Source organism: Natrix helvetica, assembly GCF_964273705.1.
Source record: "Natrix helvetica genome assembly, chromosome: 2".
NCBI lineage: Eukaryota > Metazoa > Chordata > Lepidosauria > Squamata > Natricidae > Natrix > Natrix helvetica.
This window is the reverse complement of record NC_138552.1, coordinates 107,413,854-107,438,545: the sequence shown is the minus strand read 5'-3', so window position 1 is coordinate 107,438,545 and position 24,692 is coordinate 107,413,854. Positions and strand designations below refer to the sequence as shown.

At 40.0% G+C, this 24,692-nt stretch overlaps 1 protein-coding gene and 1 long non-coding RNA gene across 3 annotated transcripts; one reads left to right on the top strand and one right to left on the bottom strand.

Annotated features, from left to right (window-relative positions):
- Positions 1-1,450: 1,450 nt before the first annotated feature.
- LOC309387828 lies at positions 1,451-6,195 on the top strand. The gene is made up of 2 exons (XR_014174671.1): positions 1,451-2,630; positions 2,867-6,195. It is a non-coding gene; the product is annotated as an uncharacterized lncRNA (long non-coding RNA).
- ERI1 (exoribonuclease 1) lies at positions 4,857-24,085 on the bottom strand. 2 transcript variants are annotated; one of them, XM_081944697.1, is made up of 9 exons: positions 24,044-24,085; positions 23,685-23,757; positions 19,277-20,299; positions 16,546-16,727; positions 14,146-14,356; positions 12,385-12,468; positions 9,817-9,926; positions 8,606-8,720; positions 4,857-6,848 (listed from the first exon to the last, which is right to left on the bottom strand). In XM_081944697.1, exons 3-9 carry the CDS (start codon positions 19,349-19,351, stop codon positions 6,609-6,611), a joined length of 1,017 nt encoding a protein of 338 aa, XP_081800823.1. In that variant the 5' UTR covers positions 19,352-20,299; positions 23,685-23,757; positions 24,044-24,085; the 3' UTR covers positions 4,857-6,608. The 2 variants fall into 2 exon arrangements, with proteins under 2 accessions (XP_081800823.1, XP_081800824.1); XM_081944698.1 differs by lacking the exons at positions 23,685-23,757; positions 24,044-24,085 and having other exon boundaries at positions 19,277-20,640.
- Positions 24,086-24,692: the final 607 nt, after the last annotated feature.

Sequence of the window (24,692 nt, the reverse complement as noted above, 5' to 3'; positions counted from 1 at the left end):
AAGAAGATGTTGGATAGCCATTTGTCTGAAATGGTATAGGATTTCCTGCCTAGGCAGGGGGATGGTTTAGAAGACCTCCAAGGTCCCTTCCAATTCTGCTATTGTATTGTATTGTATAATATTAGTACTGTGATGGCGACCTGTGGCATTTGTGCCACAGGTGGAACACGGAGCCATATGTGCCGGCATGCCAGCTCCAGTGTGCATGTGCACACTGGCCAGCTGATTTTCGGCCTTCTGGAGGGCCGGGGAAGGCCGTTTTCTCCCTCCCTGGCTCCAGGAAAGCCTCCAGAGCCTGAGGGGGGCAAAAACAGCCTCCCCTGGTCCCCTGAAGGGCCTCTGGAAGCTGAAAACGGATCGCTTCTCAACTTCCAGTTGGCCTGTTGGGCCTGTTTTTTGCTCTCCTCAGGCTTTCCTGGAGCCTGAGGGGGGGGGGAAACGGCCTCCCCTACCCCCCCGAAGGAAATACCAAGCTCAGCTTGGAAGTGAATAGTGCAGTGCGCGTGGGAGGTGTGTGTGTGGGGTTGTGCACGCATGTGCATGTGGTGGTGCGCTTTGCATTATGGGTGCTGGCACACACGTGCTATCACGCATGCGCCCTTGCATTTTTGGTACCCAACAACAAAAAGGTTAGCCATCACTGCATTAGTATAATACTGTATCAGAGGTGGGCTGCTGCCTGTTTGGACCAGTTCAGGAGAACCGATAGTTCTGACCAGTGGCTGGGTCCACCCACCCACGCAGGCGCTATCCCGTCCTATATAATCGCTATGTTTGGTGCTGCACACATGCGCGGAAGGTGCACATTCACATTTTCGGTTCTGCGCGAACTGGTTGTTACATTATGTGACCTCTGTACTGTATGATCATGTTGTACTAATGTATTCACTAGGTATAAGGGTAGGTTTTTTTCCTTTTTTAGCTTGCATTTTTTTGGGGGGGGGGTCTTTTTCCCCCTCATTTTTTTAATTTTTTAATTTTAAAGATTTTATTAACTCCATAAATATAATTTTTAAGAAAATATTTTTAATAAAGGGAAGGAGGTGGAGGTAATGAGGTGTACTGCAATGTTGCAAAGCGTATTTCGTATTTGGGTATCTTCTTAGTTAGAAACAGATGCCTTCATGAGTAAGATTTAATTAACTTCTCGGTTAGAGAGAAATGTTCCCCAAGCAAATTAATTTGAATATTTTCTGCTTTGGAAAATTCATCAGAACTCTTGAACAATACAGTAGAAGCAAACAAAAACTGATACAATGGGAGGAAGCAGACTGAAGTATGTTAGATAAGCACAGGAAAAAGGGAAGTGTGTTTGACAGCAAATTAAACTGAATTATTTTACTTTACCAGAAATTATGCAAAACTATATATATAGAAACTGAACCACGTGAAAATCACGGAAGAGCCCCACAGTAAATTTAAGATGCTGTAGTCTAAAATGCAAAAGAACACTATGGATTAAACCAAAAGTCTTTCTTCCTTCTTGCCCCGTAAGTGACAACACATGACCTCCATTAGCTCACCGGTAGAGGGCAATGGACGAGTGTGACCTCAGCAACATGAAACGTTATGGAATGGCAATTCTTCTCTCAGAACCAACTAAAATGTCTGAAAATGTTTCCAGAAATCTTAATTGAGCAGAGTTAAACAAAATGAGATGATGGAAATTCTGATCTCTAGTGTGGATGTTGTTATTGTAACAATGTTGTGTTGATGTGCTGAGTGATATCTGCAGAATCCGTTAGTGAATTAATGTTGAAGTGTATAGGTTAAAGAACATGGACTTACTCCATTGAGGAACTGGCTGTCTATTACACCAATCACTAAAGGAAGCTTTCTGAGATTTTGGTATCTCAAGCAATTGTTCTGCTTGAGATAGCAAATACTAATTGGGCTGCTCTAGTATTGTACGAGAGAAGGGAGAAATAGCTCAATCACCTTTAGCCTTCATTTTTCAGTCTCAAGATATCCCTTACCTTTTAGAGAGCCCACAACTCCTTCTTTTTTCACGTGGAAAACGCTTAGGTCCTTAGCTATCTTTCTTTAATTTTCATTTATTTATGATTATTTCAGTTTTGAGCCCATCCAATTCCACAGCAACTCTGGGCAGTTTACAAATGGAAAAATTAAAAAGAAAACCAAACATATCAGAAAAGAAAATGTGCCAGAAGATAGCAAACAGATCAGAGAAACAAACAAAAACATAAAGAGGTTCAATCACCATCCTAACCTAAGACCCAGGAGAGCAGCCGGATCTAAACAGATTGCAAAAAACTCACAGGAGTGGGATATAATCAAAAAGGGCAGGAGCCATCACCAAGAAGGCCTGCTTCCTAGATCCTTCAAGATAACACTGCATAACTGATGGACTTGGAATGCGCCAATTCCAACTGACCTCACTAGACAAGCAGAAATAGAGACAGCCCCCCCCCAAGTAACCAGCTCCTCTGCCACGCAGTGCATTATAAGTGATAACCAGCATATTGAATTGCACCGGAAACCACTTGGCAATGGGTGCAGTTCATGAAGCAGCAGGAACAGATGATACAGCAACATGGCCATGACTGCCTGTACTGGTGCACTGTCGGCCAGCTGTAGTTTCATGGAAGTCTTCAAGGGCAACCCTTCTAGTGCTATAATAATAATAATAATTTATTAAATTTCTAGACCGCCCCCTCTCTCCGGGGGGACTCGGGGCGGTGTACAGGAATAAATTTAAAAACATACAAACAATCATATACATAACTAAAAATCAAATTAAACAACCCCTGTACGAATTATAAAAATTAAAAACATTAAAAACATACCCTAAAAAATTTAGAAATAAAACTGAGGTGGGAAGATGGAATTAGGCCAAGCCGGCTAGCTGGAATAATACTCTAATAAAGAAGTGATCATGACCAAGAAAGCCATGAGGGACTCTTACTTTCGAAGGGTCAAACCAAAATTTAGTTTGAAACAAAAATTGTTACACACCTTAGTATTTTTTTTCTGCATTGGAAGAAATCCAGGCATCACTATTTATTTCCCTAACTTGGTTTCAGAATATTACCTCCTAGATATCTTGGATAGTTAAGTGTATTAATTACAAAGCTAAAGCTAATGGTAATACCAAGTTAGCCAATTCAGGAGTTCTCATACTATTTCACCCACAGGAGTTCTCATACTATTTCGCCCACAAACACCCTAGAATGATGGAGATAAACAAGCTAAAATCTTCACAGCTGATCCCAAAGTCCTGGCCACTTTATCATCAAAAGATTTAATTTTGTCTGAGAGGAGGCAGAACATATCACAACCAAATGTTCTGGAAAACCAAATCCAGTGTATGCGTGAGAACATTTTCTATGCAAATCCCAGTAGACGGAGCAAACAAGAGAGCAACACATAACCCATTGTTTTCATATCCTTGTACAAGGGCATATACTACTATTAAAAAGCAATTTTTCAACAATCCCAAGCAGAACTGCTGACAACACATTAAAATGGACCAATGTCTTCCTACACTCGAAAATGCATAGGTTTTGGATATACTTAGTTTCACTCAGTAATATATCATTTAGCTTCTCCTCAGCTATTGGATATGAGCACTGTCCTAAGAGACCCATAGTATTGTAGTTGAAATATGGAAACATTTTAATCATTGAGTTCCGTATCTTATTTCATGTTAAACTTTCTTGATAAACCAAGACATTTTATTCATTTACACAACGCTATTTTCTGATGTTTTTTTTTAAAATGATATTGCTAAGTGCCTGGTTTACAATGGCCCGAAATCGAATAATCCAGAGGCACACCAGATATAAATTCTCATCTGGATCTAAAGGAGGTCCAATCAGTGCATATAAACAGTACAAAACTGATAGAGATATGATATAAACATTTTTCCCATTAACTCAATGTTTGTAGTATGTCTTAACAGTTGAGTTCAATTTTAAAATCTTTACATCCACTGGTTCCACTGGGAGATTTAAATGTATGCTTAACAGTCTTATTGCTGAAATTAATGGGATTTATTTAGCTTTGGCTGAATTCTGTTCGTAGATAAGGATGTTGTAACAAATTGAAGAGATAAAGCAAGAATGTTCTTGAATAAATTTTTTTTTTTTTAAACTATGTTCCCATGATATACCAAACTAGCTGATTCCATTTGCAATTAGCCCTGTTCTACTGACCTTCCATATCAGAATTCTTTGAAATTTCTCAATTTGTTCTCCTTTGGTGTTTCCATCCAGTAATACCGTAATACCATATCCTTCACTCAAAAATGTAAACTCGCGTAATTCTGAAGGTGATTATAAAAAAACAATAGGAAGACAAGTCCTGCTGAATCAGTCCAAAGACCGAGCTACTTCCCAGATTGGCTAATCAATTGTTTCTAAAAAGCCCACAATGAAAAATTCGGTGGAAAAAAAAAATCCCATGTAAATGGTATGGGTCTCTTTGGGCTATGTTTTCAAAGCATACTTACCACTGTTTAATTTGATTAAAGTTACTAATCTTTCTTTAATCCAGCAATAAATAGGTCAAGGTTTGCTTGGATAATGTTGGTCAGTGTGCCATGCAGCATATTAATTAACTAATTCAAAAATCTATCAGTAAGTAGGACTTCTGCACTGGAGAAATCTCCGTATTATGTCCATTTGTGATTGCCTGGCGCTATGTAACTAAAATGTTCATAAATTATTTCTTGTGGCCCACAGCAGCCTTATCAACATACAAGCATACACAGGAGATCTTAATGGAACCCCAGATGGTCCTTGGTTGTCCACTGTCTTAACTCCAGTCGCAACAATCAGCTAAAATTTCTATCTGTTCCCACAATCCATTTTTGAATGGAAAGAGGAGCTAAGGGATAACATTACAAAGTACCTTTATTGGACAGACATAACACATTAAATTGAAATACAAATGATTACAGTGGATTGAAACCTTTTTTTAAAAGTAAAAATATACAAACTATTCAAAAGAGCATAAACTTTTATACCAAAAGCTGACATTTAAAGTGTCCAGAGGATGAGTGGCTAGTTGTGCAGTGGGAAAAAGTTGACATATCACAAAATCTTAAGCTGTGTCCATAACAACATATGACATCGTTTTAGTAGATTCACCCCAAAGCCTGGGTTCAACCTGAGTCATAAACAATGTGGACTGACTGGTCCATAAATTGGTCAAGCCTATTTTTACTTATCACGAGGTGTGAACTATCGTAGTCTTTCAAAACCATCCCAATTCCATGAACAAAACGTGTAGAAAATTTTTTTTACACGTGATTTAAAGTGTTAAAGTAGAAAATAATATTAAGATTGCAGGCGGCAGCAGAAAGTGTAATTTCATTATTCACTTTTGCTCTGGACCGATTACAAGAAAGCATAATATTTACAAAATGGGCTTTCAGGAGAAAACCAATGCTGCATACAGTGCCAAACTATACACTGTACAGAGCCACTGTGAGGTATAATAGATTAAAGATGGGCTTGAGTCCTTGTTTAGACCTGAAGTCACTAGTCGACTTAAACGTCCATTTATGTTCTGAGGGAAACATCCATTCCCTCAGAACATTCTAGGCAACAATTTGTGCAGAATTCCCATGAACGTGCCAAAATATACAATTTGAAGTTAGAAATCTGTAACAGTTATGCAATGAACATTAAAATGTGCCATGCTATGTAATGGTTCAGAACATTAAAAACATAAATTGCATTTATTAAAGCAAATCTTTCCAAAAAAAAATAAGTTGAAATGTCAAAACAAAGGTTGTCATAATAATCTACAGGGAAGTGATTTGTTTCTCTTTGATTATATGAATGAAATACTGGCATGAAATCCATGCCAAAGCTTAAATTATTACAGAAATAATTTGGTTCCCTGTTTTTTAAAAATAATGCTTGGGAAGGATATTAAAGTAAGTTATGCCATGCTATTGTAGATGCAATAGAAGGGAAAAAATACAATAATCCTTGTTAAACACATCTCTATTATTTCAATAGAAATGTAATGAGATGTTTAATTGCTACCAGAATTTAATAAAGCTAAAAGGTAACTAATATTGGCTCAATAGGTCTCTCAACATCAATGCATACATCAAAAAGTGTATTACTACTGGAATTTTCTATCAACTGTGTAAGGAAGATCGAACTTGAAAAAACAAATCCCCTTTGTGAAGAATTTACCAAACCCAGATAAACCAACACATTCCAGGAAACAATTTGGTCACTGTGACATGAAATCAAATAGATCTTTCTGGTACATTAAACAGTAAAAGAAAAGATCAGCAATGATGCATTCCCCATGGTATTCAACTATGTTAAATATCTTACTAGTGTTGTTATATCTGAAGATCAAATGTTACACTTTGGTTTGACTTTACTTCAGAGAAAACCATTTTAATACGTGCATAAATTTTTGGGATAACTAAAATGAAACATAGCATGACTAATTTAGAGTGTTAAATTAAGAGAGACTTTCAGTGGGTGCTCTGTGATCTGTATATTTCTGCAAGGGGTAAAACTGGGGATAGAGCCCCCTTCAAAAACTCAACTCTCTGAAATGGCTTTTGAATACCAAGAATATGGGCCCGAAAGACAGGGTAACACACTTCCTAATATTTATCGAAACCTGGGCATCTGTGGGATTGGAGCGCCCTCTATTGGAGTCGAGGAAGGGACTGCTAGCAGATGCCCGCCGTGCAGTCTCTCATTTACACGGAGTTCACATCCATCCTGAAGCATTCGAATGGCTATTCGTGCAATGTTCTTGGAATCATCCAGCCCACAGTGAGGCCGTCCATCATAGTCCATCCCAAGTTTTTCCAACATGGTTGATAGCTTTGTTTGGCATTTACGAACCTGGAAAATGAATCGAATCATTACTGTTGTGGCCTACCAGCTGCCAGCGGAGTTGCCGACATACTCGGATGATGAGAAGGTTGGGGAGGAACTTGGGCCAGTCTTGGAATCTGGGGAAGGCTCTGATGAGGGCTCTGCATCAGAAGCAGAGATAGAGCCAGGGAAGTCCGATATTTCCCAGCTGCCTTCGGAGTTGGAAATAAGTGGGGAGGACGAACAGCTGGGGCCTGTTCCAGCTGTTAGGAGGGGTGAACAACTGAGGACACAGAGCCGACTCAGGGAGAAAGGCACACATGGATGCTGAATGGCCTCTCCCTGGCTGGAGAATAAATAGGAGGAAAGGGGAGGGGTGGTTGCAGGAGACGAGCATTTGGATTTCTTTCGGAATATTTGCTTATCCTGGTTCGTGCCTCAGAGACTGCTTGCCAGAACTTAATTTGCAACTTTGCAACTGGAAGCTCCCAGCCTGGCAATTATCTCAAGGAACTGATAAGGTCTGTTACTGCAATTAAGTCTTTGAAGGATTATTGCCTGGACTTTTCAGTGTGTGAATGGCAGTAATTCACAGGATCAAGATAAAAAGGAGGTTTTCGGGACAAGGTGTCTGTTCTTGGTTCTGCTAAGGCTGAGTCAGAACAATAACCATATTTTTGGAGTATAAGATGCACCTTTTTCCCTCAAAAAAGAGGCTGAAAATCGGTGCGTCTTATACACTGAATACAGCATTTTTTGCCTCCCGAAACCCCGCCTCGTCACAAAATGGCCATGCATAAGGCTTTAGGAGGCTTTCAGAGTGCTCCTGGGGGTTGTAGAGGGCAGAAATGAGCAAAAAATGGGCCGTTTTTTGGCTCGATTTTGCCCCCCACCCCACCCCACCCCAAGGAGCACTCTATAAGCCTCCTAAAGGCTATGCATGTCCTTTTTGAAAAAACACAGGCCGATTTTCATGAAAAACTGGCCGTTTTTGGGAGGTCTCTCATTCTGGTGATGTCCATAGATCACTCCATGTAACTTTAAAATACATACAATTCTCACTGATCACAATTGGGACAGCAACACCATCACTAAATGGTTATTAAGTGAACTGTCATTTCCCTGCTTAAAATGGATCCAAAACTATAAAAAATAAGGCATCCCTTTTCCATCTCATTTAGGGGTTGCAGAAGGGCTTTTGAATGGCAGTATAAACTCCATTTATATCCTATCTGTCATACAGATCTCAGTAGGGGCAATCGTTAGCCCAAACTTTATATAGTTCTCCTAGCTCAGTGATGATAAACCTGTAACATGTGTGTCAAATCTGACACATCACGAAGTTTTTGGTAACACACCAGGATTTATCAACATCCAAAAACTACTTTCAAAAGCACAATTTTGGGAAGCTAAGGAATCGGAATGGTGCAAAATGGCCTTTTTCAGCAACAACCTAAGTTAGGGCTGAAGCCGAGGTCAGACCACAACTCCAGGCCCAGCCTTAGCACTGCTGCCAAGTGCCAATTCTCAAGATGTGAGGTGGGTGGGGAATAGAGAATTGTTTCTCTTTCCTCCCCAATGTGTATGTATGTGACATGCCATCAGAATGAACTTACGTATTTTCTGAGTTTTTGACATGCCAAGTCCCAAAGATTTGCCATTGCTGACTTAGCCGCAGCATATAGATACATTCATTAACCTGCCAATTATTATAACCCCATTTCTAAATTTCTACTTTTCTCAACTAGAATCTGAATGCTTCAGGAAACAAGCAGACAACAAACCTTGTAGAAGTTTCCATAGGATTTGCGGATATTAATCCACTTCTTAGCAAATGAAGGATACTTCAGACGACTAATACGACACTGGATATTTAAAAATTTACTCATATCCCAGGACCTTTAACAAAGAAGCAAACAAACAAATAAATCACAATATTTTAAGGATGCCAATTTAGCTTTTCATCAGGTGGTTCTTTTAAGCTTCTTTTGCAAATTATTTGGATAGTTTTTTGACTATTTCCCCATTTTTTCTGAGACATTTTTTTTGAGAGTCCCTGAATCTTAAACAGACCACCAGTGTTATTTCTGGCAAACACCTACTGTTAAATTCTTCTTTCAGTGGCTCAAATATGCACTAAGAATTTTATTTGCCTAACTTTTCTTATGGAAATATTGTCTTATTCCATTCTGTTGATTTTTTTCGGACATTTTATTGATCATATTTTTCATTAGTTTCGTAATTCATTAACTTGTACAATTGTACTGTGATTTTGTAGTTTATTATTGTCTTATTACTAATGATACTTTTTATTAAAATGTAAACGATATGGCCCAAACATTAAATAATCAACAGATATATGAATGTACTCCCTTGTAAGGTTCTGCAAATGGCATTCTTCAACTATCTTTGTCAAAGAGAAAAATTAGCATAATTATAATCCCCTGCTCATGTATGGGCACTTAATAAAAACAGCTGACTTCAATGCTCATGTATGAATGTTAATGAGTTACCTATGCAGATTACTTTTCTTGAATTCAACAAGTTGTAATCTACTACACGCTGGATTTTAACCAAAGTACCTTTGCTATAACCTTTTCAGAACAGAAAATATTTCTTCTAATCATGTGGTGCAGCAAGTAGGGAAAACATCCAAGGTGTTCTGACATTCCAGTCACAGTATCCCAGGGGTGTCCAAACTTGGGAACTTTAAGACTTGTGGACTTCAACTCCCAGAATTCCCCAGCCAGCATGGCTGGCTGGGGAATTCTGGGAGTTGAAGTCCACAAGTCTTAAAGTTCCCAAGTTTGGACACCCCTGCAGTATCCTATTTAGCTTATTGTTGCAAATACAACTAAACTCAACAATTCCAGAGATACAATTCTGTCAAAGCTAAAGAATGGTTTTAAGAACACTGACATAATTCAATGATTGCAATTAAAAAGTAAGTATGTTTCATCAACTGAACACATGTATATCTCTCCCCAACACCTACCCATCTGTTAATATGCAATAGCTGTATTTGCTTCCTAGTTCTTTCTGTTTCATCCAGTCTACAACACATTGCAGCACTTTTGGGAATTCATCAGCCTTGTCTACCAGCTCCTAGAAATATTGTGAATGAAAATACAATTACTGTATATTAAGAAAATCAAATATTAATTATACAATGTGAGAATAATATAAAGAGGGTTTCTGTCAAGTCATATTATTACAAATCTACTATACTCTCTTTGGCTTTCTACAACAACTATTAATGCAACAAAATATCCTATATTCATTCTTATTGTATTCAGTGAGAAAACTTCTTTATAACTACTGAAGTATCTGCATCATATGTCTAATATTCTTTAATGGCTGGGGGGGAGCAGGGGGGAAGGGAAGGATCTCCTAGATCCAACTCTTGCAAGTTGTATTTTCAATAATCCTGCAGCCTGTCAACCATTCTGGTTATTCTTTTCTCCTCTTCCATCCCTTCTCAGCTTGGGAAACTGAAAGAAAATTGCAATTTATGGTAGAAAATTCTTTCTTTTTTTTGCTCCACAGAGCCTAACTGTAATGTATAAGAAAAGAACTAAGACTTTAAGCAGTAGCAAGTTAACATCACTATTAAGGGTCTTTATCTCAAAGGCATCTAAAATGTCTATTGTTCTATATGAGATTTAATATCGAACAAACCATTACAAACCAAAATTTATAAATGTACATTTTTCTGGTGCTTGTAACTTACTAAGTTACTAAGAATGTAACTAGGTAAATTACCCCAAGAGTTCAGTTCTGAGAGCTCAAGGTTGATTCAGCCTTCCATCCTTCCGAGGTCAGACCCAGATTGTTGGGGGCAATATGCTGACTCTGTAAACCACTTAGAGAAGGCTGTAAAGCATTGTGAAGGGATATATAAGTCTAAGTACTATTGCTATTATTCCTGCAACTGGTCCTAAGGAACCAATAAAGTGGCAATCAAGATATAGTAGTGGCCAAAATTGTGGAAACCTTTTGGGAAAAGTGTATTTTTGAGGTTTGATGGCTAATAACACCACTTTTTTTGGGGGGGGGGGGGAGTTTCAAGATAATCATATTCCACTGCTGGAACGGCCTGAGAATAGCCCAGACCTTAATCCAATTGAAAATCTATGGAGCCGACTAAAGAAAATGGTTAGTCAGAAGCGACCCAGCAATAAAACCCAGTTAATAGAAGCGATCATTCAATCTTGGTTTCACATTATAACAGCGGCAGAACTAAAATACTTGGTTCGCTCCATGGGAAGATGTTGTAGTGCCATAATTTATGCTAGAGGTTACCCAGTATTAACTGTAAAAGTATTAACTGATGTGATCATTTTTGTATATCTCATTTTTTCTACATGTTTCACTTTTCTTCTTTATACTGTGGCTGCTATTCTAATAGCAAATCCTTCATAAAAGTTATTGCATTACATTCTTGATTAAATTATCTTTCCATTGATATATAATTTTATGGTACTACTAAAATAAAGTGGTGTTATTAGTTGTGTAGAAAAGAGTAGAAAATGCTCTTTTTTCCAAAAGGTTTCCACAATTTTGGCCACTACTGTAGAACTCTCATAAGAATTACATGCAGTCCTTGGCTTATGACCACAGTTGAGCCCAAAATGTCTGTTGTTGAGACAGTTGCTAAGTGAGTTTGCCCCATTGTATGACCTTTTTGTTGCAGTTAAGTCAGGGGTGTCCAAACTTGGGAACTTTAAGACTTGTGGACTTCAACTCCCAGAATTCCCCAGCCAGCATAGCTGGCTGGGGAATTCTGGGAGTTGAAGTCCACAAGTCTTAAAGTTCCCAAGTTTGGACACCCCTGAGTTAAGTGAATCACTACAGTGAATCACTATTAAGCTAGTAACATGCTTGTTAAGTGAATCTGGCTTCCCCACTGATTTTGCCTATCAAAAGGTCGCAAAAGATGATCACATGACCCCAGGACACTGCAACCGTCAAAATCATGAGTCGGTTGCCAAGTCTCTGAATTTTGATTGCATGACCATGGGGATGCTGCAACAGTCATAAGTGTGAAAAATGGTCATGTCATTTTTTTTTCAATGCCATTGTAACTACAAACAATCACTAAATGAACTGTTGTTAAGTCAAGGACTATCTGTATAGTATCCTCTTCTAATCAATACATGCACCATTTGAACAATCCACATTACTGATTGTACAAGCAAGGTGTCCAAGTGCATAAAGCACTGCCTGGACATTAGATTTTGTCTCTGACCCAGCCAAATCAGGCATAGTGATTGCTACCAGTATGGTGTTAAGAAATGGTGAGGTGTGTTCAGTTTTGCTCAAATTGTTCAGAGAAACTCAGAATTCTAATCTACAGAATAGTTATACATTTCTTTATCACAATCACTTTACTTACAGCCTGTGGTTCTGATTTAAAAGAAATGCATTTGTAAAGAAAAAGAGAAACCAGAAAGCTCATTTACATGCTGTGCTTGCAGCCAGGTTTTAGGAATATATCTAATGCCTAAACCTTTATCTTTTAAAAAGGTTTTGTTTAATGAGTGTAGTGTGACAGACTATTTACCTGAGAGATTCCCGTCAAATTAATGCAGAAATCTGAGAGTTGAGGATTAATCTCTGGTTTCACATATTGCTGGAAAGTGTCTTCCTACAAAATTGAAGTTAAACATAGGTCATTTCATGATGATACAGACAAAACACAGATCTGCTCCTTACATAGCTCATTAATCCAAAGGGATAACAACCAGTCAAACAACAATATAACAACAACAAAAACAAAAACTAGTGATACCGATTGTCATTGGGGCACTTGGTACCATATCCAAGAATTTTATAAAACACATCAAGAAATTGCAGCTTCCTGCAATAACACCAGCGGAACTGCAAAAAACTGCGCTACTCAGAACATCGTATATTTTAAGAAGGTACTGGGTTGATACCTAGGATGCTGGCAGCAACCCGTATCAACCATTAGCAGCAGTCGATGGTATCTGTGATGCATTTTTGAATGATTAGTTGACTGAGTTTCATGTTTAATGAATAAAGTATATAATTATAATAAATAAAAATAATTAAGAAGATACTTGGTCGATACCTAGGATGCTGGCAGCAACCCTTATCAACTATCAGGGCCAGTCAATGATATGTGTGACGCATTTTTAAATGTTCAGTTGACTTGAGTTTCATGTTTAATGAATAAAAGTTTATAGCAACAATAACAATAATGATTAGTTGAACCTTAGCAACAAGTACCGCAGTACCATACTTGTGCATTAGGTAGGATATTCTGCTGTTCCTGCTGCTAGGGGCTTTCTTACAACTCCCACTTCAGCTTCAGGTTCGCAAAGTGTACCAATAGTTATAACACAGAGAAGCCCATAAGGAATGTTATACAGTCATTACACACTTGTCAAAGTATATTAGGGATAGTGTATCTGGAGAGCTATGAGAACAAAGAAATACAAAAAGCCCCATCTAATGTGATAGGAATACACCTGTGATTCCACGTCATACCCACAATTGATGAATCCTTACTCAAACCAGCATAGCCAGTGAACCACGTATTGATGCCTTTTTAAAAATTATCACATATTGTGTGAATACAGGATGCAGACTATGTTCTTTCCAGCCAAAACAAATCAGAGAACATAGCCATAAGCCACATACCTTTCCTGTTTTTTCAATTAATCCTGCTAGGAATGTAGCCCATATTGAAACAACATGATTAATTCTAAACAACAAATGATGGGCAACTTGCTAGCCACACTCCATAGCAGAAAACTAACGAGTAGGAGCATGTGCATTTATGCTAAGCTTTATGGCTTATCATGATATGCAACTGCATCAGTGTTAATTACCTGCAGAATATTAGAATCAACATTTTAAAAACAAATTGAAAAGGAGCCTCAGGATGGCATCATTTAGAGCAGAAGAGTAGCAGAGAAGGGGATTTGGACTATTCTTTGTTGTCTTTCACTCAGTCATTTTCCTTTTCTCAAACTGTCTACTTGTGGGAATCTAGCCATGTATTTACTTCTGTTATGCTAGTTCCACTTAGCAAGAGAAAAGGGAAGGGATATTTTTTTTTGCCCAAAATGCCTGTACATTAAACAGCAAACATATATATAATTATTTTCTTATGGATATAATTTAAGATCTAAAAATGATTTTGCCAGTCAGAGTCATAAACTGCCTAATTTGTTGATCAGAATGCACACAAGGCAACATAATACCTTTGATTCCCTATCGGTTTTCAAAATGAAAAACTCAATTTCTCACGAATTTATTAAACTATCCAGTAATTAGGTAGGACAGGAATACTTACTATTTGTAACGTCTGAGTATTTAGTAAAACAATAGGAAATTCGATTATTTCATGTGTAAATTCAGGCTGGTTTTTTTCTTCACAAGTTGCTTCAAAGTCAATAACACAGATATAATTGTAGTAGTCTTCTGCATTTGGAGGTTGCTTGTGCATTAATTTTTCTTTCTTATAGTAATTTTTCAGCCTCTTCTTTAATACGTCTTTTACTCCTCTGTTAAAAAAAAATAGTGCTTATTTCTAGGATATTTTAGTATACTGTTGAGTTAGAACAGAAATGTAGCCTCTCCTAATCCATTTGGACATTATCTCTCCATGAAAATGCCAGTCTTGTTTTTAATAACTTCCTCCAACAGAAATGACAAGAATTACCTACTTTGATCTGTTTGCACCAAACTAGCCTCAAAAGGAAGTTGCTCCTACTGTGTAATTTTCCACGGAGAAAGAGATAAAACATGAACAGAAACATTCGACGGGATTATAAAATTCCCTATGCTTTAAAGAAATTTAAGAGATTATTTTTAGACAAAATGTATTCCAGTTTTTACTTAAGTTGTTTGCAATGACATGAAAAGTTATTTCTGCACAAACAAATAATCCTTTCATTTACATTTCAGATGAATTAAATGGTCTCTAGGGCAGAGAATAGAAGGAACACTTTCATGTACACTATTTACAAAATAAATATGTAAAAATATTGTGATGCTATTACATAACTGACATAGGAAGCTATTTTCTAAAAAAGTCAGACCACAGTTCCACCTAACCCCAGTAATGTCAATTATAGTTGAGGGGAATTCTAGGAGGCCAATCAAGAGTTTCTTTCAAGTCTACCTGAAAATACCAAGAATCACACCTGTGTTAATTTGTCCGTGAAGCCTACATTCACTAAAAGACCACCAAACCACTAAACCACCACCAACTGCAAAGTATTTTTTTAATTCTTCTCCTTGTTCCAACTTTAATTTAGATATGCAATTTATTCATTACCTCAGTCCATGTGGATTTTTAGGATTATGTCAAATTATTAAAACTAAATATTGTACTATATGTACATATAAAACAACAAATGTATATAAGCCTGTCTCCAAACACCATCTAGAAAAGTCAGTTCTTTATTAGCCTGTGAGAGGCCATTAGGATAGGGGCCTTCCTTGCCTAGGAGTCAGGCTGTTAGGAAGACAGGCATTGCCTCAGGAAATGTTTGCTATTGGAACCCCTGTTATCACACCTCTCAATGAAGAAGAAACTCTTCTACCATTTAGGTTTCCTTTTTTTCACATTAAGATCTTATTTAATGTTTTCAATTCAATTTTCACTGAATTCTTTGATTTCTTTTTTTCTATCAGATGAACCTTTCAAAAAGTTTACCTGGAGCCTTTTCCATGTACCCCTTTAACAGAAGATATGGAGAGATACCGTATTTTTTGGAGTATAAGACTCACACACACACACCAAGATGGTGAAAATTTGGGTGCGTCTTATACACCGAATGTAGTCCCGCCCACCCACTAGCCCCCACTCTTTGGCCTCTGCCTCCCAGCAATTTGTCTCCTTGCAGCAAACAGCCTGTTTCAGTTTCAGCACAGCTTGATTAGCACAAACAGCTGATTGTTGGTTGGATTGGCCTCCAGACCATCAGCTGTTTCAGGCTGCAGGGACTGCCATTGCCTATTGCCGCTTCTGTGTGCCCTGCTTTCTGCCTCCTCGCACCTCATTTTCTGCCCATTCCGATCCCCGCTGTCCAGAACGGGTGGAAAATGGGGCGTGCAGAGGCCGAAAATGGGGCCTGCGGAGGCTGAAAATAGGGCACGTGGAGGCGGCAATAGGAAATGGCAATCCCTGCAGCCTGAAACTGTTGATGGTTGGGAGGCTGATCCAACCGACAATCAGTTGCTTGTGCTAATCAAGCTGTGCTGAAATTGAAACTGAAATACACTGTTTGCTGCAAGGAGGAAAATTGCTGGGAGGCAGAGGCAGATTTTTTTTCCTTGTGCTAATCAGGCTAAACTGAAACAGTGTTTGCTGTAAGGAGGCAAATTGCTGGGAGGCAGAGGCAATTGTTTTCCTTGTTTTCCTCCCCAAAAGCTAGGTGCATCTTATACTCCGAAAAATACGGTATATAATGCTACAATTCGAATTCTAGCATCACGACTTCACGCAAGATTTCATACTGAAAAATCTGCTTAATGACTCTGCAGTGTGAAATCATTCTCTGCCAACAAACTCTTCCAACGACAAAGACTTGTGCAGAAATAATTATTCATAATGTACAGTTTCTTCTTTCTACAAATGATAAAAGCATCTCAGAAGAGAGATCCACAAGAGGTGGCTTTATTAATGCTACCTTTATATATGTAGTAAGAAACACATCAGAAAATGTATGCACTCACACACGGTTACCTGGTGTCAAGTCTGAATTCAGCAAGTTTAACTCTCAGCTCGTCTCTACTCATTCTATTGATATATCCATTTGTCAGAGAAATCTCTTTGTAGATTGGATCACTGAAATCACTTGAATTAGATTTTTTATTATTTTCTTCTTGAAAATCAAATTTGCAACACTGCTTATGCTGACAGAAAGTCTGTATGATTAGGAAAAAAAGTTGTGATAGTTATAATTGTCTTTATCTTCAAAAGCTTGAATAATAATCTTATTCAACATTATCTAGAAACAATGACATTAGGTAATTTTCCAAAGGCAGGAATGATCATAGTATTATATTGAAAACGCCCTCACATATACTGAGAGGTGTAATTTATTCAGTTCTAACATCCAGCTTTTGAAATGCATTCTTTTAAAGATGGGAACCTGTTACCTTAATTGTTATGTGAGCCTAATCTTGTTTATGGCCCATCAATTAGTCAAATTTCCTACTTGGTCATCAACATGGCACCATGTAGATGAGCATAACTCCTACTGTTAAGGAATTTAGCAACATTTCAAAACAGGCCCGAAGGCAATACTATTTTATTTTAAATTTTAGAATTGGGAATAGCAAATAATAGGCATCTGTGTTTAACTTGCTACATTCCTTCTTTACAGTATTTTTACAGGTTCTTATATTCTATTTTTTGAAAATAAGTAAGCTTAAAGGCTTGTTGATCAGAAGGTTGGTTGTTCGAGACCCAGGTACTACATGACGGGGTGAGCTCCTGTTCTTGCCCCAGGTCTTGCCAACCAAGCAGTTCAAAAGAATGGAAATGCAAGTAGATAAATAAGTACCACTTTGATGGGAAGGTAACAGAAGTCTGTGTGCCTTGGTGTATAGTCATGCCGGCCATATGACCACGGAAGCATTTTCAGACAACACTGGCTCCCTTGGCTAGAAAATGGAGATAAGCACCACTCCCTAGAGTTGAACGCAACTGGGCAGGGGAAACCTTTATCTTTTTAAACTTAAAGTCATTAGATAAATATCAGCAAAGGAAATTGCAGAAACTATAATAGAAGAACATCCTGATGCATTTTAGTGATCAACAATTAAGAATAGGCAAATATGGTTGATATAATTTAAAAGTTACAGACCCTTATGAAAAAAAAGTTTTCTCAAGTATGAATTTGAAGAAATTAAACCACCGTATGCTTGTGGATTGGGTAATGGCCGGCCTTAGTTCCACATGAAAAACAATTCAATGGTGAGGGAAGGAGCCAGTAAGCCTGAGGATGCATTGGAATACCAATGGAAAAGCACAAGAAGTCTAAGTGCGATTGCTATTTCCCACGTAACGGCCCATGTTGCAATTACAGCTGGGATTGCCAGGACTGCATTTGCTAAGTAATATGCGTCACTAAGCCAAATACATTCCAGTCCCAATAGTGGTGAGCTACCTGCAGCACTGTAGCACTGCAAGATTTCTTGGGTATTTCCAGGTAACGCAAACAGCTTGCCTCACCATCGTTTTTACTAACAGTCCAAGTAAGGCATTGTCACCTTGTTTGCCCACGCTATTTTTTTAAAAAAAATCATGATTTCACCTTTTAATATTAACACTACCCACCCTATGGTTTTCCCAGTTGCAATGTATGGCTGCAAAGGTTGGACCATAAGAAAGGCTGAGCGCCAAAGAATTGAGGCCTTTTAACTATGGTGCTGGAGAAGATTCCTGTGAGTCCCTTGGACTATAGGTTGGGTGGCCCTATAGTCCCAATTTATCCCTTTCAAACCCATCCACCCACAGCAACCCAATAGCATGTGGAAGTTTTATAGTATATCTATGATATACTATAGCAGAGACATCACCCTGACAACAAAAGCGTGTGTAGACATGGCTATGGTTTCCCCAGTCGCAATGTATGGCTGTGAAAGTTGGACCATAAGAAAGACTGAGTGCCAAAGAATTGAGAATATGGTGCTGGAGAAGACTCCTGCGAGTCCCTTGGACTGCAAGGCTATCAAACCAGTCAGTCCTAAAGGAGATCAACCCTGACTGCTCTTTATAAGGCCAGATCCCCTGAACATGCAACTCAAATCCTTTGGCCACCTAATGAGAAGGAAGGACTCACTGGAGAAGAGCCTAATGCTGGGAAAGATGGAGGGCAAAAGAAGGAGGGGATGACAGAGAATGAGGTAGCTGGATGGAGTCACTGAAGCAGTCAGCGTGAGCTTAAATGGACTCTGGGGGATGGTAGAGGACACGAAGGCCTGGAGGAACGTTGTCCATGGGGTCGCGATGGGTCGGACACGACTTCACAACAGCAACACCCCCCCCCAACCCTCCCCTTGGAAGTGTAACGAGGTTGGGCTTGTTTGTTTTAGCACCGATTCCTCCTTTGGGCAGTGATCCATCCTGGTTAGATGCAAAACCCAACTGGAAAGACGAAATGCAACGGACTACAAAAAAAACCCCAACCCTTTCTTAAGGGTTTTCTTGAAAGGCCCAGGGATCTCCCGTGCAATCGCAAAAAGAAGACTCCGCGGGAGACCCCGGTTCACCGGGAAGCACGAGCGCCTTCCCGCCGCGGTCCAATGGCTTTCAGTCTCTGGCGCCGCTTGCCCCTCCTTCGGCGAGGGAGGAGCTCCGAGCCCTTCGACCGATGACGGTAGGAGCTCTCCAGCCGGGGCGGTTGGTTCTGTGGGCGCCAAGCGGCTAGCCTGATGGCAAAGCTGCGCAGCCGCGGAGGGACACTCACCGAGGCCTCGCGGGCTTCCGCGTTCTCCTCCCCGGTGTGGTCTCGTCGCGGCATGTTCTCTTTCTGCACCTCCATTTGGCGGCGGGAAAACCTCGGGCTCTTGTCTTCCTCGGGCTCCTGCAGAGGGGAGGGGGAGAGGAGGGAAAGCGCCAACCCCTTTTTTTTTTCCCCCAACCAGACAATACACCGCACCGGGTTGGGTGACGTCAGGACACCCCTCGCGCTCCTTCAATGGTGGATCGGAGGCGGGGTCGAGAGTGGGAACGCCTCCCCGCAAGGATGGGGCAGCAGTGTAATGTGACGTCAGGGCCCGCCGAAAAATAACGAACGTGGCTCCTCTGGGAACTGAGCGAAAGGCGCGGCCTTCTAGGCTTTTACTTCTGTAATTGCGCGGGAAGCTTTCTAAAGTCCCTGCCAGGAACCGCCGATTCCGCTGCGACCGTGGCAAAATCAGATTCTTGTTAAGCGACGATTAGAGAAGGATTTTTTTTAAAAAAATCAGAATTTTATTCCTCAATCTTGACCTTTGGAGCGTTCACACTGGGAATTAAGGGGACAATGCTGGTCTCTGCCTCTGCAAACGTTATGGAAAAGCTGGAGCAATATCCGGCTTCAGCACTATATTCCTTATTAGGAAAAGCACTTCACTAGTTGGGAAGCAAATTGTAGTTAAGACTTCAATCCTGGGCACGCTTCTGGGCAGATGCAGAGAAAGGGATGAAATCAGGCCTGCTGTAGAAAAATTAGGAGTTCTGGGTTATTTAATGCTATTACTGTGGTTGCCAATCATGCTGCAGTCTGGTTAAAAGTTTGGTCTCTGGGGATGTTTTTGAAAATCTGCTTCCTTGAATTCCTACAGTGATATTTACAGCAAGGTGCAAAAAGAAGATCTGGTTGCATTTGTTTTCTGTTTTGGGGTTTTCTTTATAGTTCTTTTGCTGGCAAGCACTGTACTAGTAGCTGAAACATGTCCATTTTGGGATGCTGTTGTTTCTTGCTGATTTTTCCAGATTGTCTTTTCATCTGGAAACAGATTAAAATGATCCTTGTTAACTTTGAAAGATCAGCGGATTCAAATCGATGTAGTACAAAAATGTCAGTATGGGCGACTTCTTGTGATAAAGAATATATCAGGTTACTAATTTATTACTATCTGTTAACTTCAGTGTGTGAAATTTGGTGTTCTGTAGAATGGGAAAAATATAGAATGCCAAAATAGGGACATCCAAGTATGAAACATTTAATATTTCACACATTGCAATGCCAAAAGGCAAATCAAAGTATAAAATATCTTGCTAGTGACATTTTTATTGTGATGTGAGGCACATTATGTCAGTATATGAAAATAGGCATTTTGTAGAATGCCTGGGAAATTATAGAATGTTAAAAATGGTACATTAAAGTATGAAATGCTTGAAATTGTGCTCTTTTTCTAAGCATTCTATGCACCGTCAGTTTCTCATACTTTCATGGCTCTCATTTCATACTTTGCCTACATAAGGTAGTTCTTGTCACTCTGTATAATGCCTAAGTGTTATATACAGTATCTAGAAACAGTACATAACAGATTAAAATAACACAGACATTCCATGCTTTGCCGACAAACATCACACATTTCCTAGGCATTCTACTGTTATACAACTACCGTGTTTCCCCGAAAATACGACATGGGTCTTATTTTCTTTTAACCTACAAAATATGGCTAGGGCTTTATTATGGGGGGAGGGTTTATTGTTTTGGGGTTGCCGGGCGGCTGCTCTCTTGTGAGCGGGCTCCCAAAGAGCCAGGCACAGCCTCATGGGTGAATGGCTGTGTTGCGCTGTCGCAGCAGCGCAACACAACAGCCATGAAGCGACCATGCTCACGAGCAGCCACACGGCAAACCCCCTTTGCAGCCGTGCACAGTGCCATTCACTGATCTAGGTACCGCCAAGCCGCATGAGCGCCTGTTCGCCGCCGTCCAGCTCCCGCGGCTTGGCGCTTTCCAAATGCTAGTGAATGGCACTCTGCACGGCTGGAGAGGGGGGTTGCGTGAGCAGCTGTTCCGCTCTTGCTCACCCGCCTCCCAGCCTCACGATGCATGGCCTAGCTCTCATTACGGAGCCAGGGCACCGCCGCCATCCCATCCTGGCTTTTTCTGCGGCTTCCAACCTGAGTCTTTTGGCAGTGGCCGCTCTGGGCGCACACTCTATGGTTGTACGCTCTGCAGGCAGCTGGCCCACAACCATAGAGCGTGCGCTCAGAGTGGCCACTGCCGAAAGACTCGGGTTGGAAGCCACAGAAAAAGCCAGGCTGGGATGGCAGCGGCGGAGGTGCCCTGGCTCCGTAATGAGAGCTGGGCCATGCATCGTGAGGCTGGGAAGTGGGTGAGCGAGAGCGGAACAGCCGCTCGTGCAACCCTCCTCTCCAGCCGTGCAGAGCGCCATTCACTAGCATTTGGAAGGGGGCAAGCCACGGGAGCTGGGCAGCAGTGAACAAGTGCTCACATGGCTTGGAAATACCCGTAGGTCAGTGAATGGTGCTGTGCCCGGCTGCAAAGGGGGTTTGTCGGGTGGCTGCTCATGAGCGTGGTCGCTTCATAGCTGTTGTGTTGCACTGCTGCGACAGCACAACACAGCCATTCGCCCAAGCTCTTTGGCAGCCCACTCGCAAGAGAGCAGCCACCCGGCAACCCCCTCTTCAGCTGGGCACAGCGCTGCTCACCAACCTAGCGATATCCCGAAGGCACCAAGCAACGCGATCACCTTTGCCTCCCCCCAGGTTCCCGCGGCTTGGAACCTTCGGGATACTGCTAGATTAGTGAGCGGCGCTCTGCCTGGCTGGAGGTGGGGGGTTGTCCAGGGGGCTTATATGCGGGGAGGGGCTTATATTTTTGCCCACCAGAAAAATGTGGCATGGCCACCTAAAAGACCACCACCAGGGAAACCGGGTTTTGCTGGCTCCGCCCCGGCATCTTCAACATCCAGCCCCAGCGGACAACAGACACTAACTTCTTTGTTCCAGCCCAAGCCCCCTGAGTTGGACTTTCAACAGATGTTTCAACAACTCTTAAAGGGGCAGGAGGACTTAAAAAATCAATTGAAGGAAATGAACGAGCAGCTCAGAGAGAATCAAGACCGTGCGATCCAAAACTCACAGAGACTGGAACTTTTGGAGGAGGGGACGGCTGAGATGAGGAGAGAGGTGAAGGGGGTGCAGAAAGGAAATCAAGAACTTGAGAACCACCAGATAAAAATGGAATTTGAACGAATGTCTTTTTTCCTTTGATTTCAAAATGTAATTGAGGCTGATGATGAAGATCTGAGGGATATTATGACAAATTTATTGGCTGAATATATTAAAAAAGACAGACAACAGATGGGGTGGGACATGGACCTGATTTATAGAGTAAACTCAGCATATGCCAGAACACACAACATTCCAAGGGAGGTACACATTAAATTTCTCAGAAAGACCATAAGAGACGAGATTCTGAGTGCACAAAGCGGGCAAGCATTAAAATACAAGGATAGAGAAATAGCCATTCTGAAACAGATCCCAAAGAAAGTTAGAGATAAAAGAAAAAACTATTCGCTGTTAGCGAAGAAACTATACCAGAAAGGGGTGTGGTTTAGATGGCTTTTTCCAGAAGGTATGCTAATATTCTGGGAGGACACGAGAGTTAGAATCAACACAACTATGGAGGCTGAGGCTTTCATGGAAAAAAATAAAGTCGTCCTAGATAAACCTGATGACACTACACCGGACATACAGGACACGGGAGGTGCCGGAGCTCTGCTGGAGGGGGGAGAAGAGGCAACATCTAGAAAACTCAGATCACAAAAATGAACTAGAAAATCTGTTTGATATAAAATGATTGAAATTATTTGAGGATAAAAGTTTATATGCTGACAAAATACTATTAAGTAATAACAATCTAATGTATTGATAAATGAAAGTGATGAGAATGGGGGAGAGGGCCATTTCCTGCATAATGTAACTGTCAAAATTTGTAACTTTATCCACTACCCCTTTCCTTGACTATTTTTTTAAAAAAACCAATAAAATTTTGTTTAAAAAAAAATGTGGCATGGCTGCATTATGAGGACATGTCGTATTTTCGGGGAAACACGGTATAAAGTTTTCAAAAATTCCTAATGGGGTTTTCCCAGTGAAACAAGATTCTTCTATTATTCATTTATATCAGAGAGATTAGCATTATTTTCATATTAGTCTTATGTACCACAGTTTCATTTTCTAAATTTGGCATTGATCAGGCTACTAAAATGCATAGGTGAAACCTATTCTTATAGATAGATTATGTTAATAATACATACTGTCAGAACAATATAGTGAATAAATATTACAGTACTTAAATAGTTTTTGCACTGGATTTTTTTTTTTTTTTTGATATATTAACATAGCTTACCTGGTTTGAATGTTTCCTTAGAAAAAGATTTCTTCCTCATAGGCCATGGGTGTGTGTCTGGATAATGAAAGTTCTTAAAGAAAATATGAGACTACATTTTAAATGAGATTTTAAATAATACATATAATCCAAAAAAGTGAGGAGGGTTTAATACGGAATTGAAAGACTGCATTATTTATTATTGCATTATCTAGGGCACAATTAAATACAAGATCTTGCACAAAAAACAGGAAATACTGATATATATTTGCAGTGTTTGATAATTGTGTCTTGTGCTTTTTCTCCTTTTGACATCTTTAGACTAAAATTGGCTTTTGAATTCGTCAGTTTATAATTACTTCTCAAAGAGTGTCACTTACTTTTGAATGTTTATCAAAAAGTCTGCTTTTGGCTTCAGAGTGGCAGTATAAATACCTGTAGGAAAAGCAGATAGACTGTTGGATTCAAGAAGCAATTTATAATTACTAATGGCTAAGGATTCTAAGTCTAAGGGACGTGGTGGCTTAGTGGCTAAGATACTGAATTTATCGATCAGAAAGGTCAGCAGTTCAGTGGTTCGAATCCCTAGCGCTGCGTAACGGAGTGAGCTCCCGTTACTTGTCCCAGCTTCTGCCAACCTAGCAGTTCGAAAGCATGTAAAAATGCAAGTAGAAAAATAGGGGCCACCTTTGGTGGGAAGGTAACAACGTTCTGTGAGCCTTCAGCGTTTAGTCATGCCGGCCACATGACCACGGAGACGTCTTCGGACAGCGCTGGGCACATATGTGTGAGAGGAACCTTTACCTTTTTAAGGATTCTAAAGTTAAATAAAAAAGGAACAAGGAAAGTGGGCAACCCTGATGAGTATCATGCTGTAATTCAAATGAATCTGAAATCAGTTGATTTATTATAACTGGGTCACTGGGCTGTTGATAATAAGCTTTCATCTGTTTAATAAAATTTCATTCATTACTTGCTGAAGAAAATTAACTTGGACCATATCTGAAGTGCAGCAAGATCGGTTTTGTT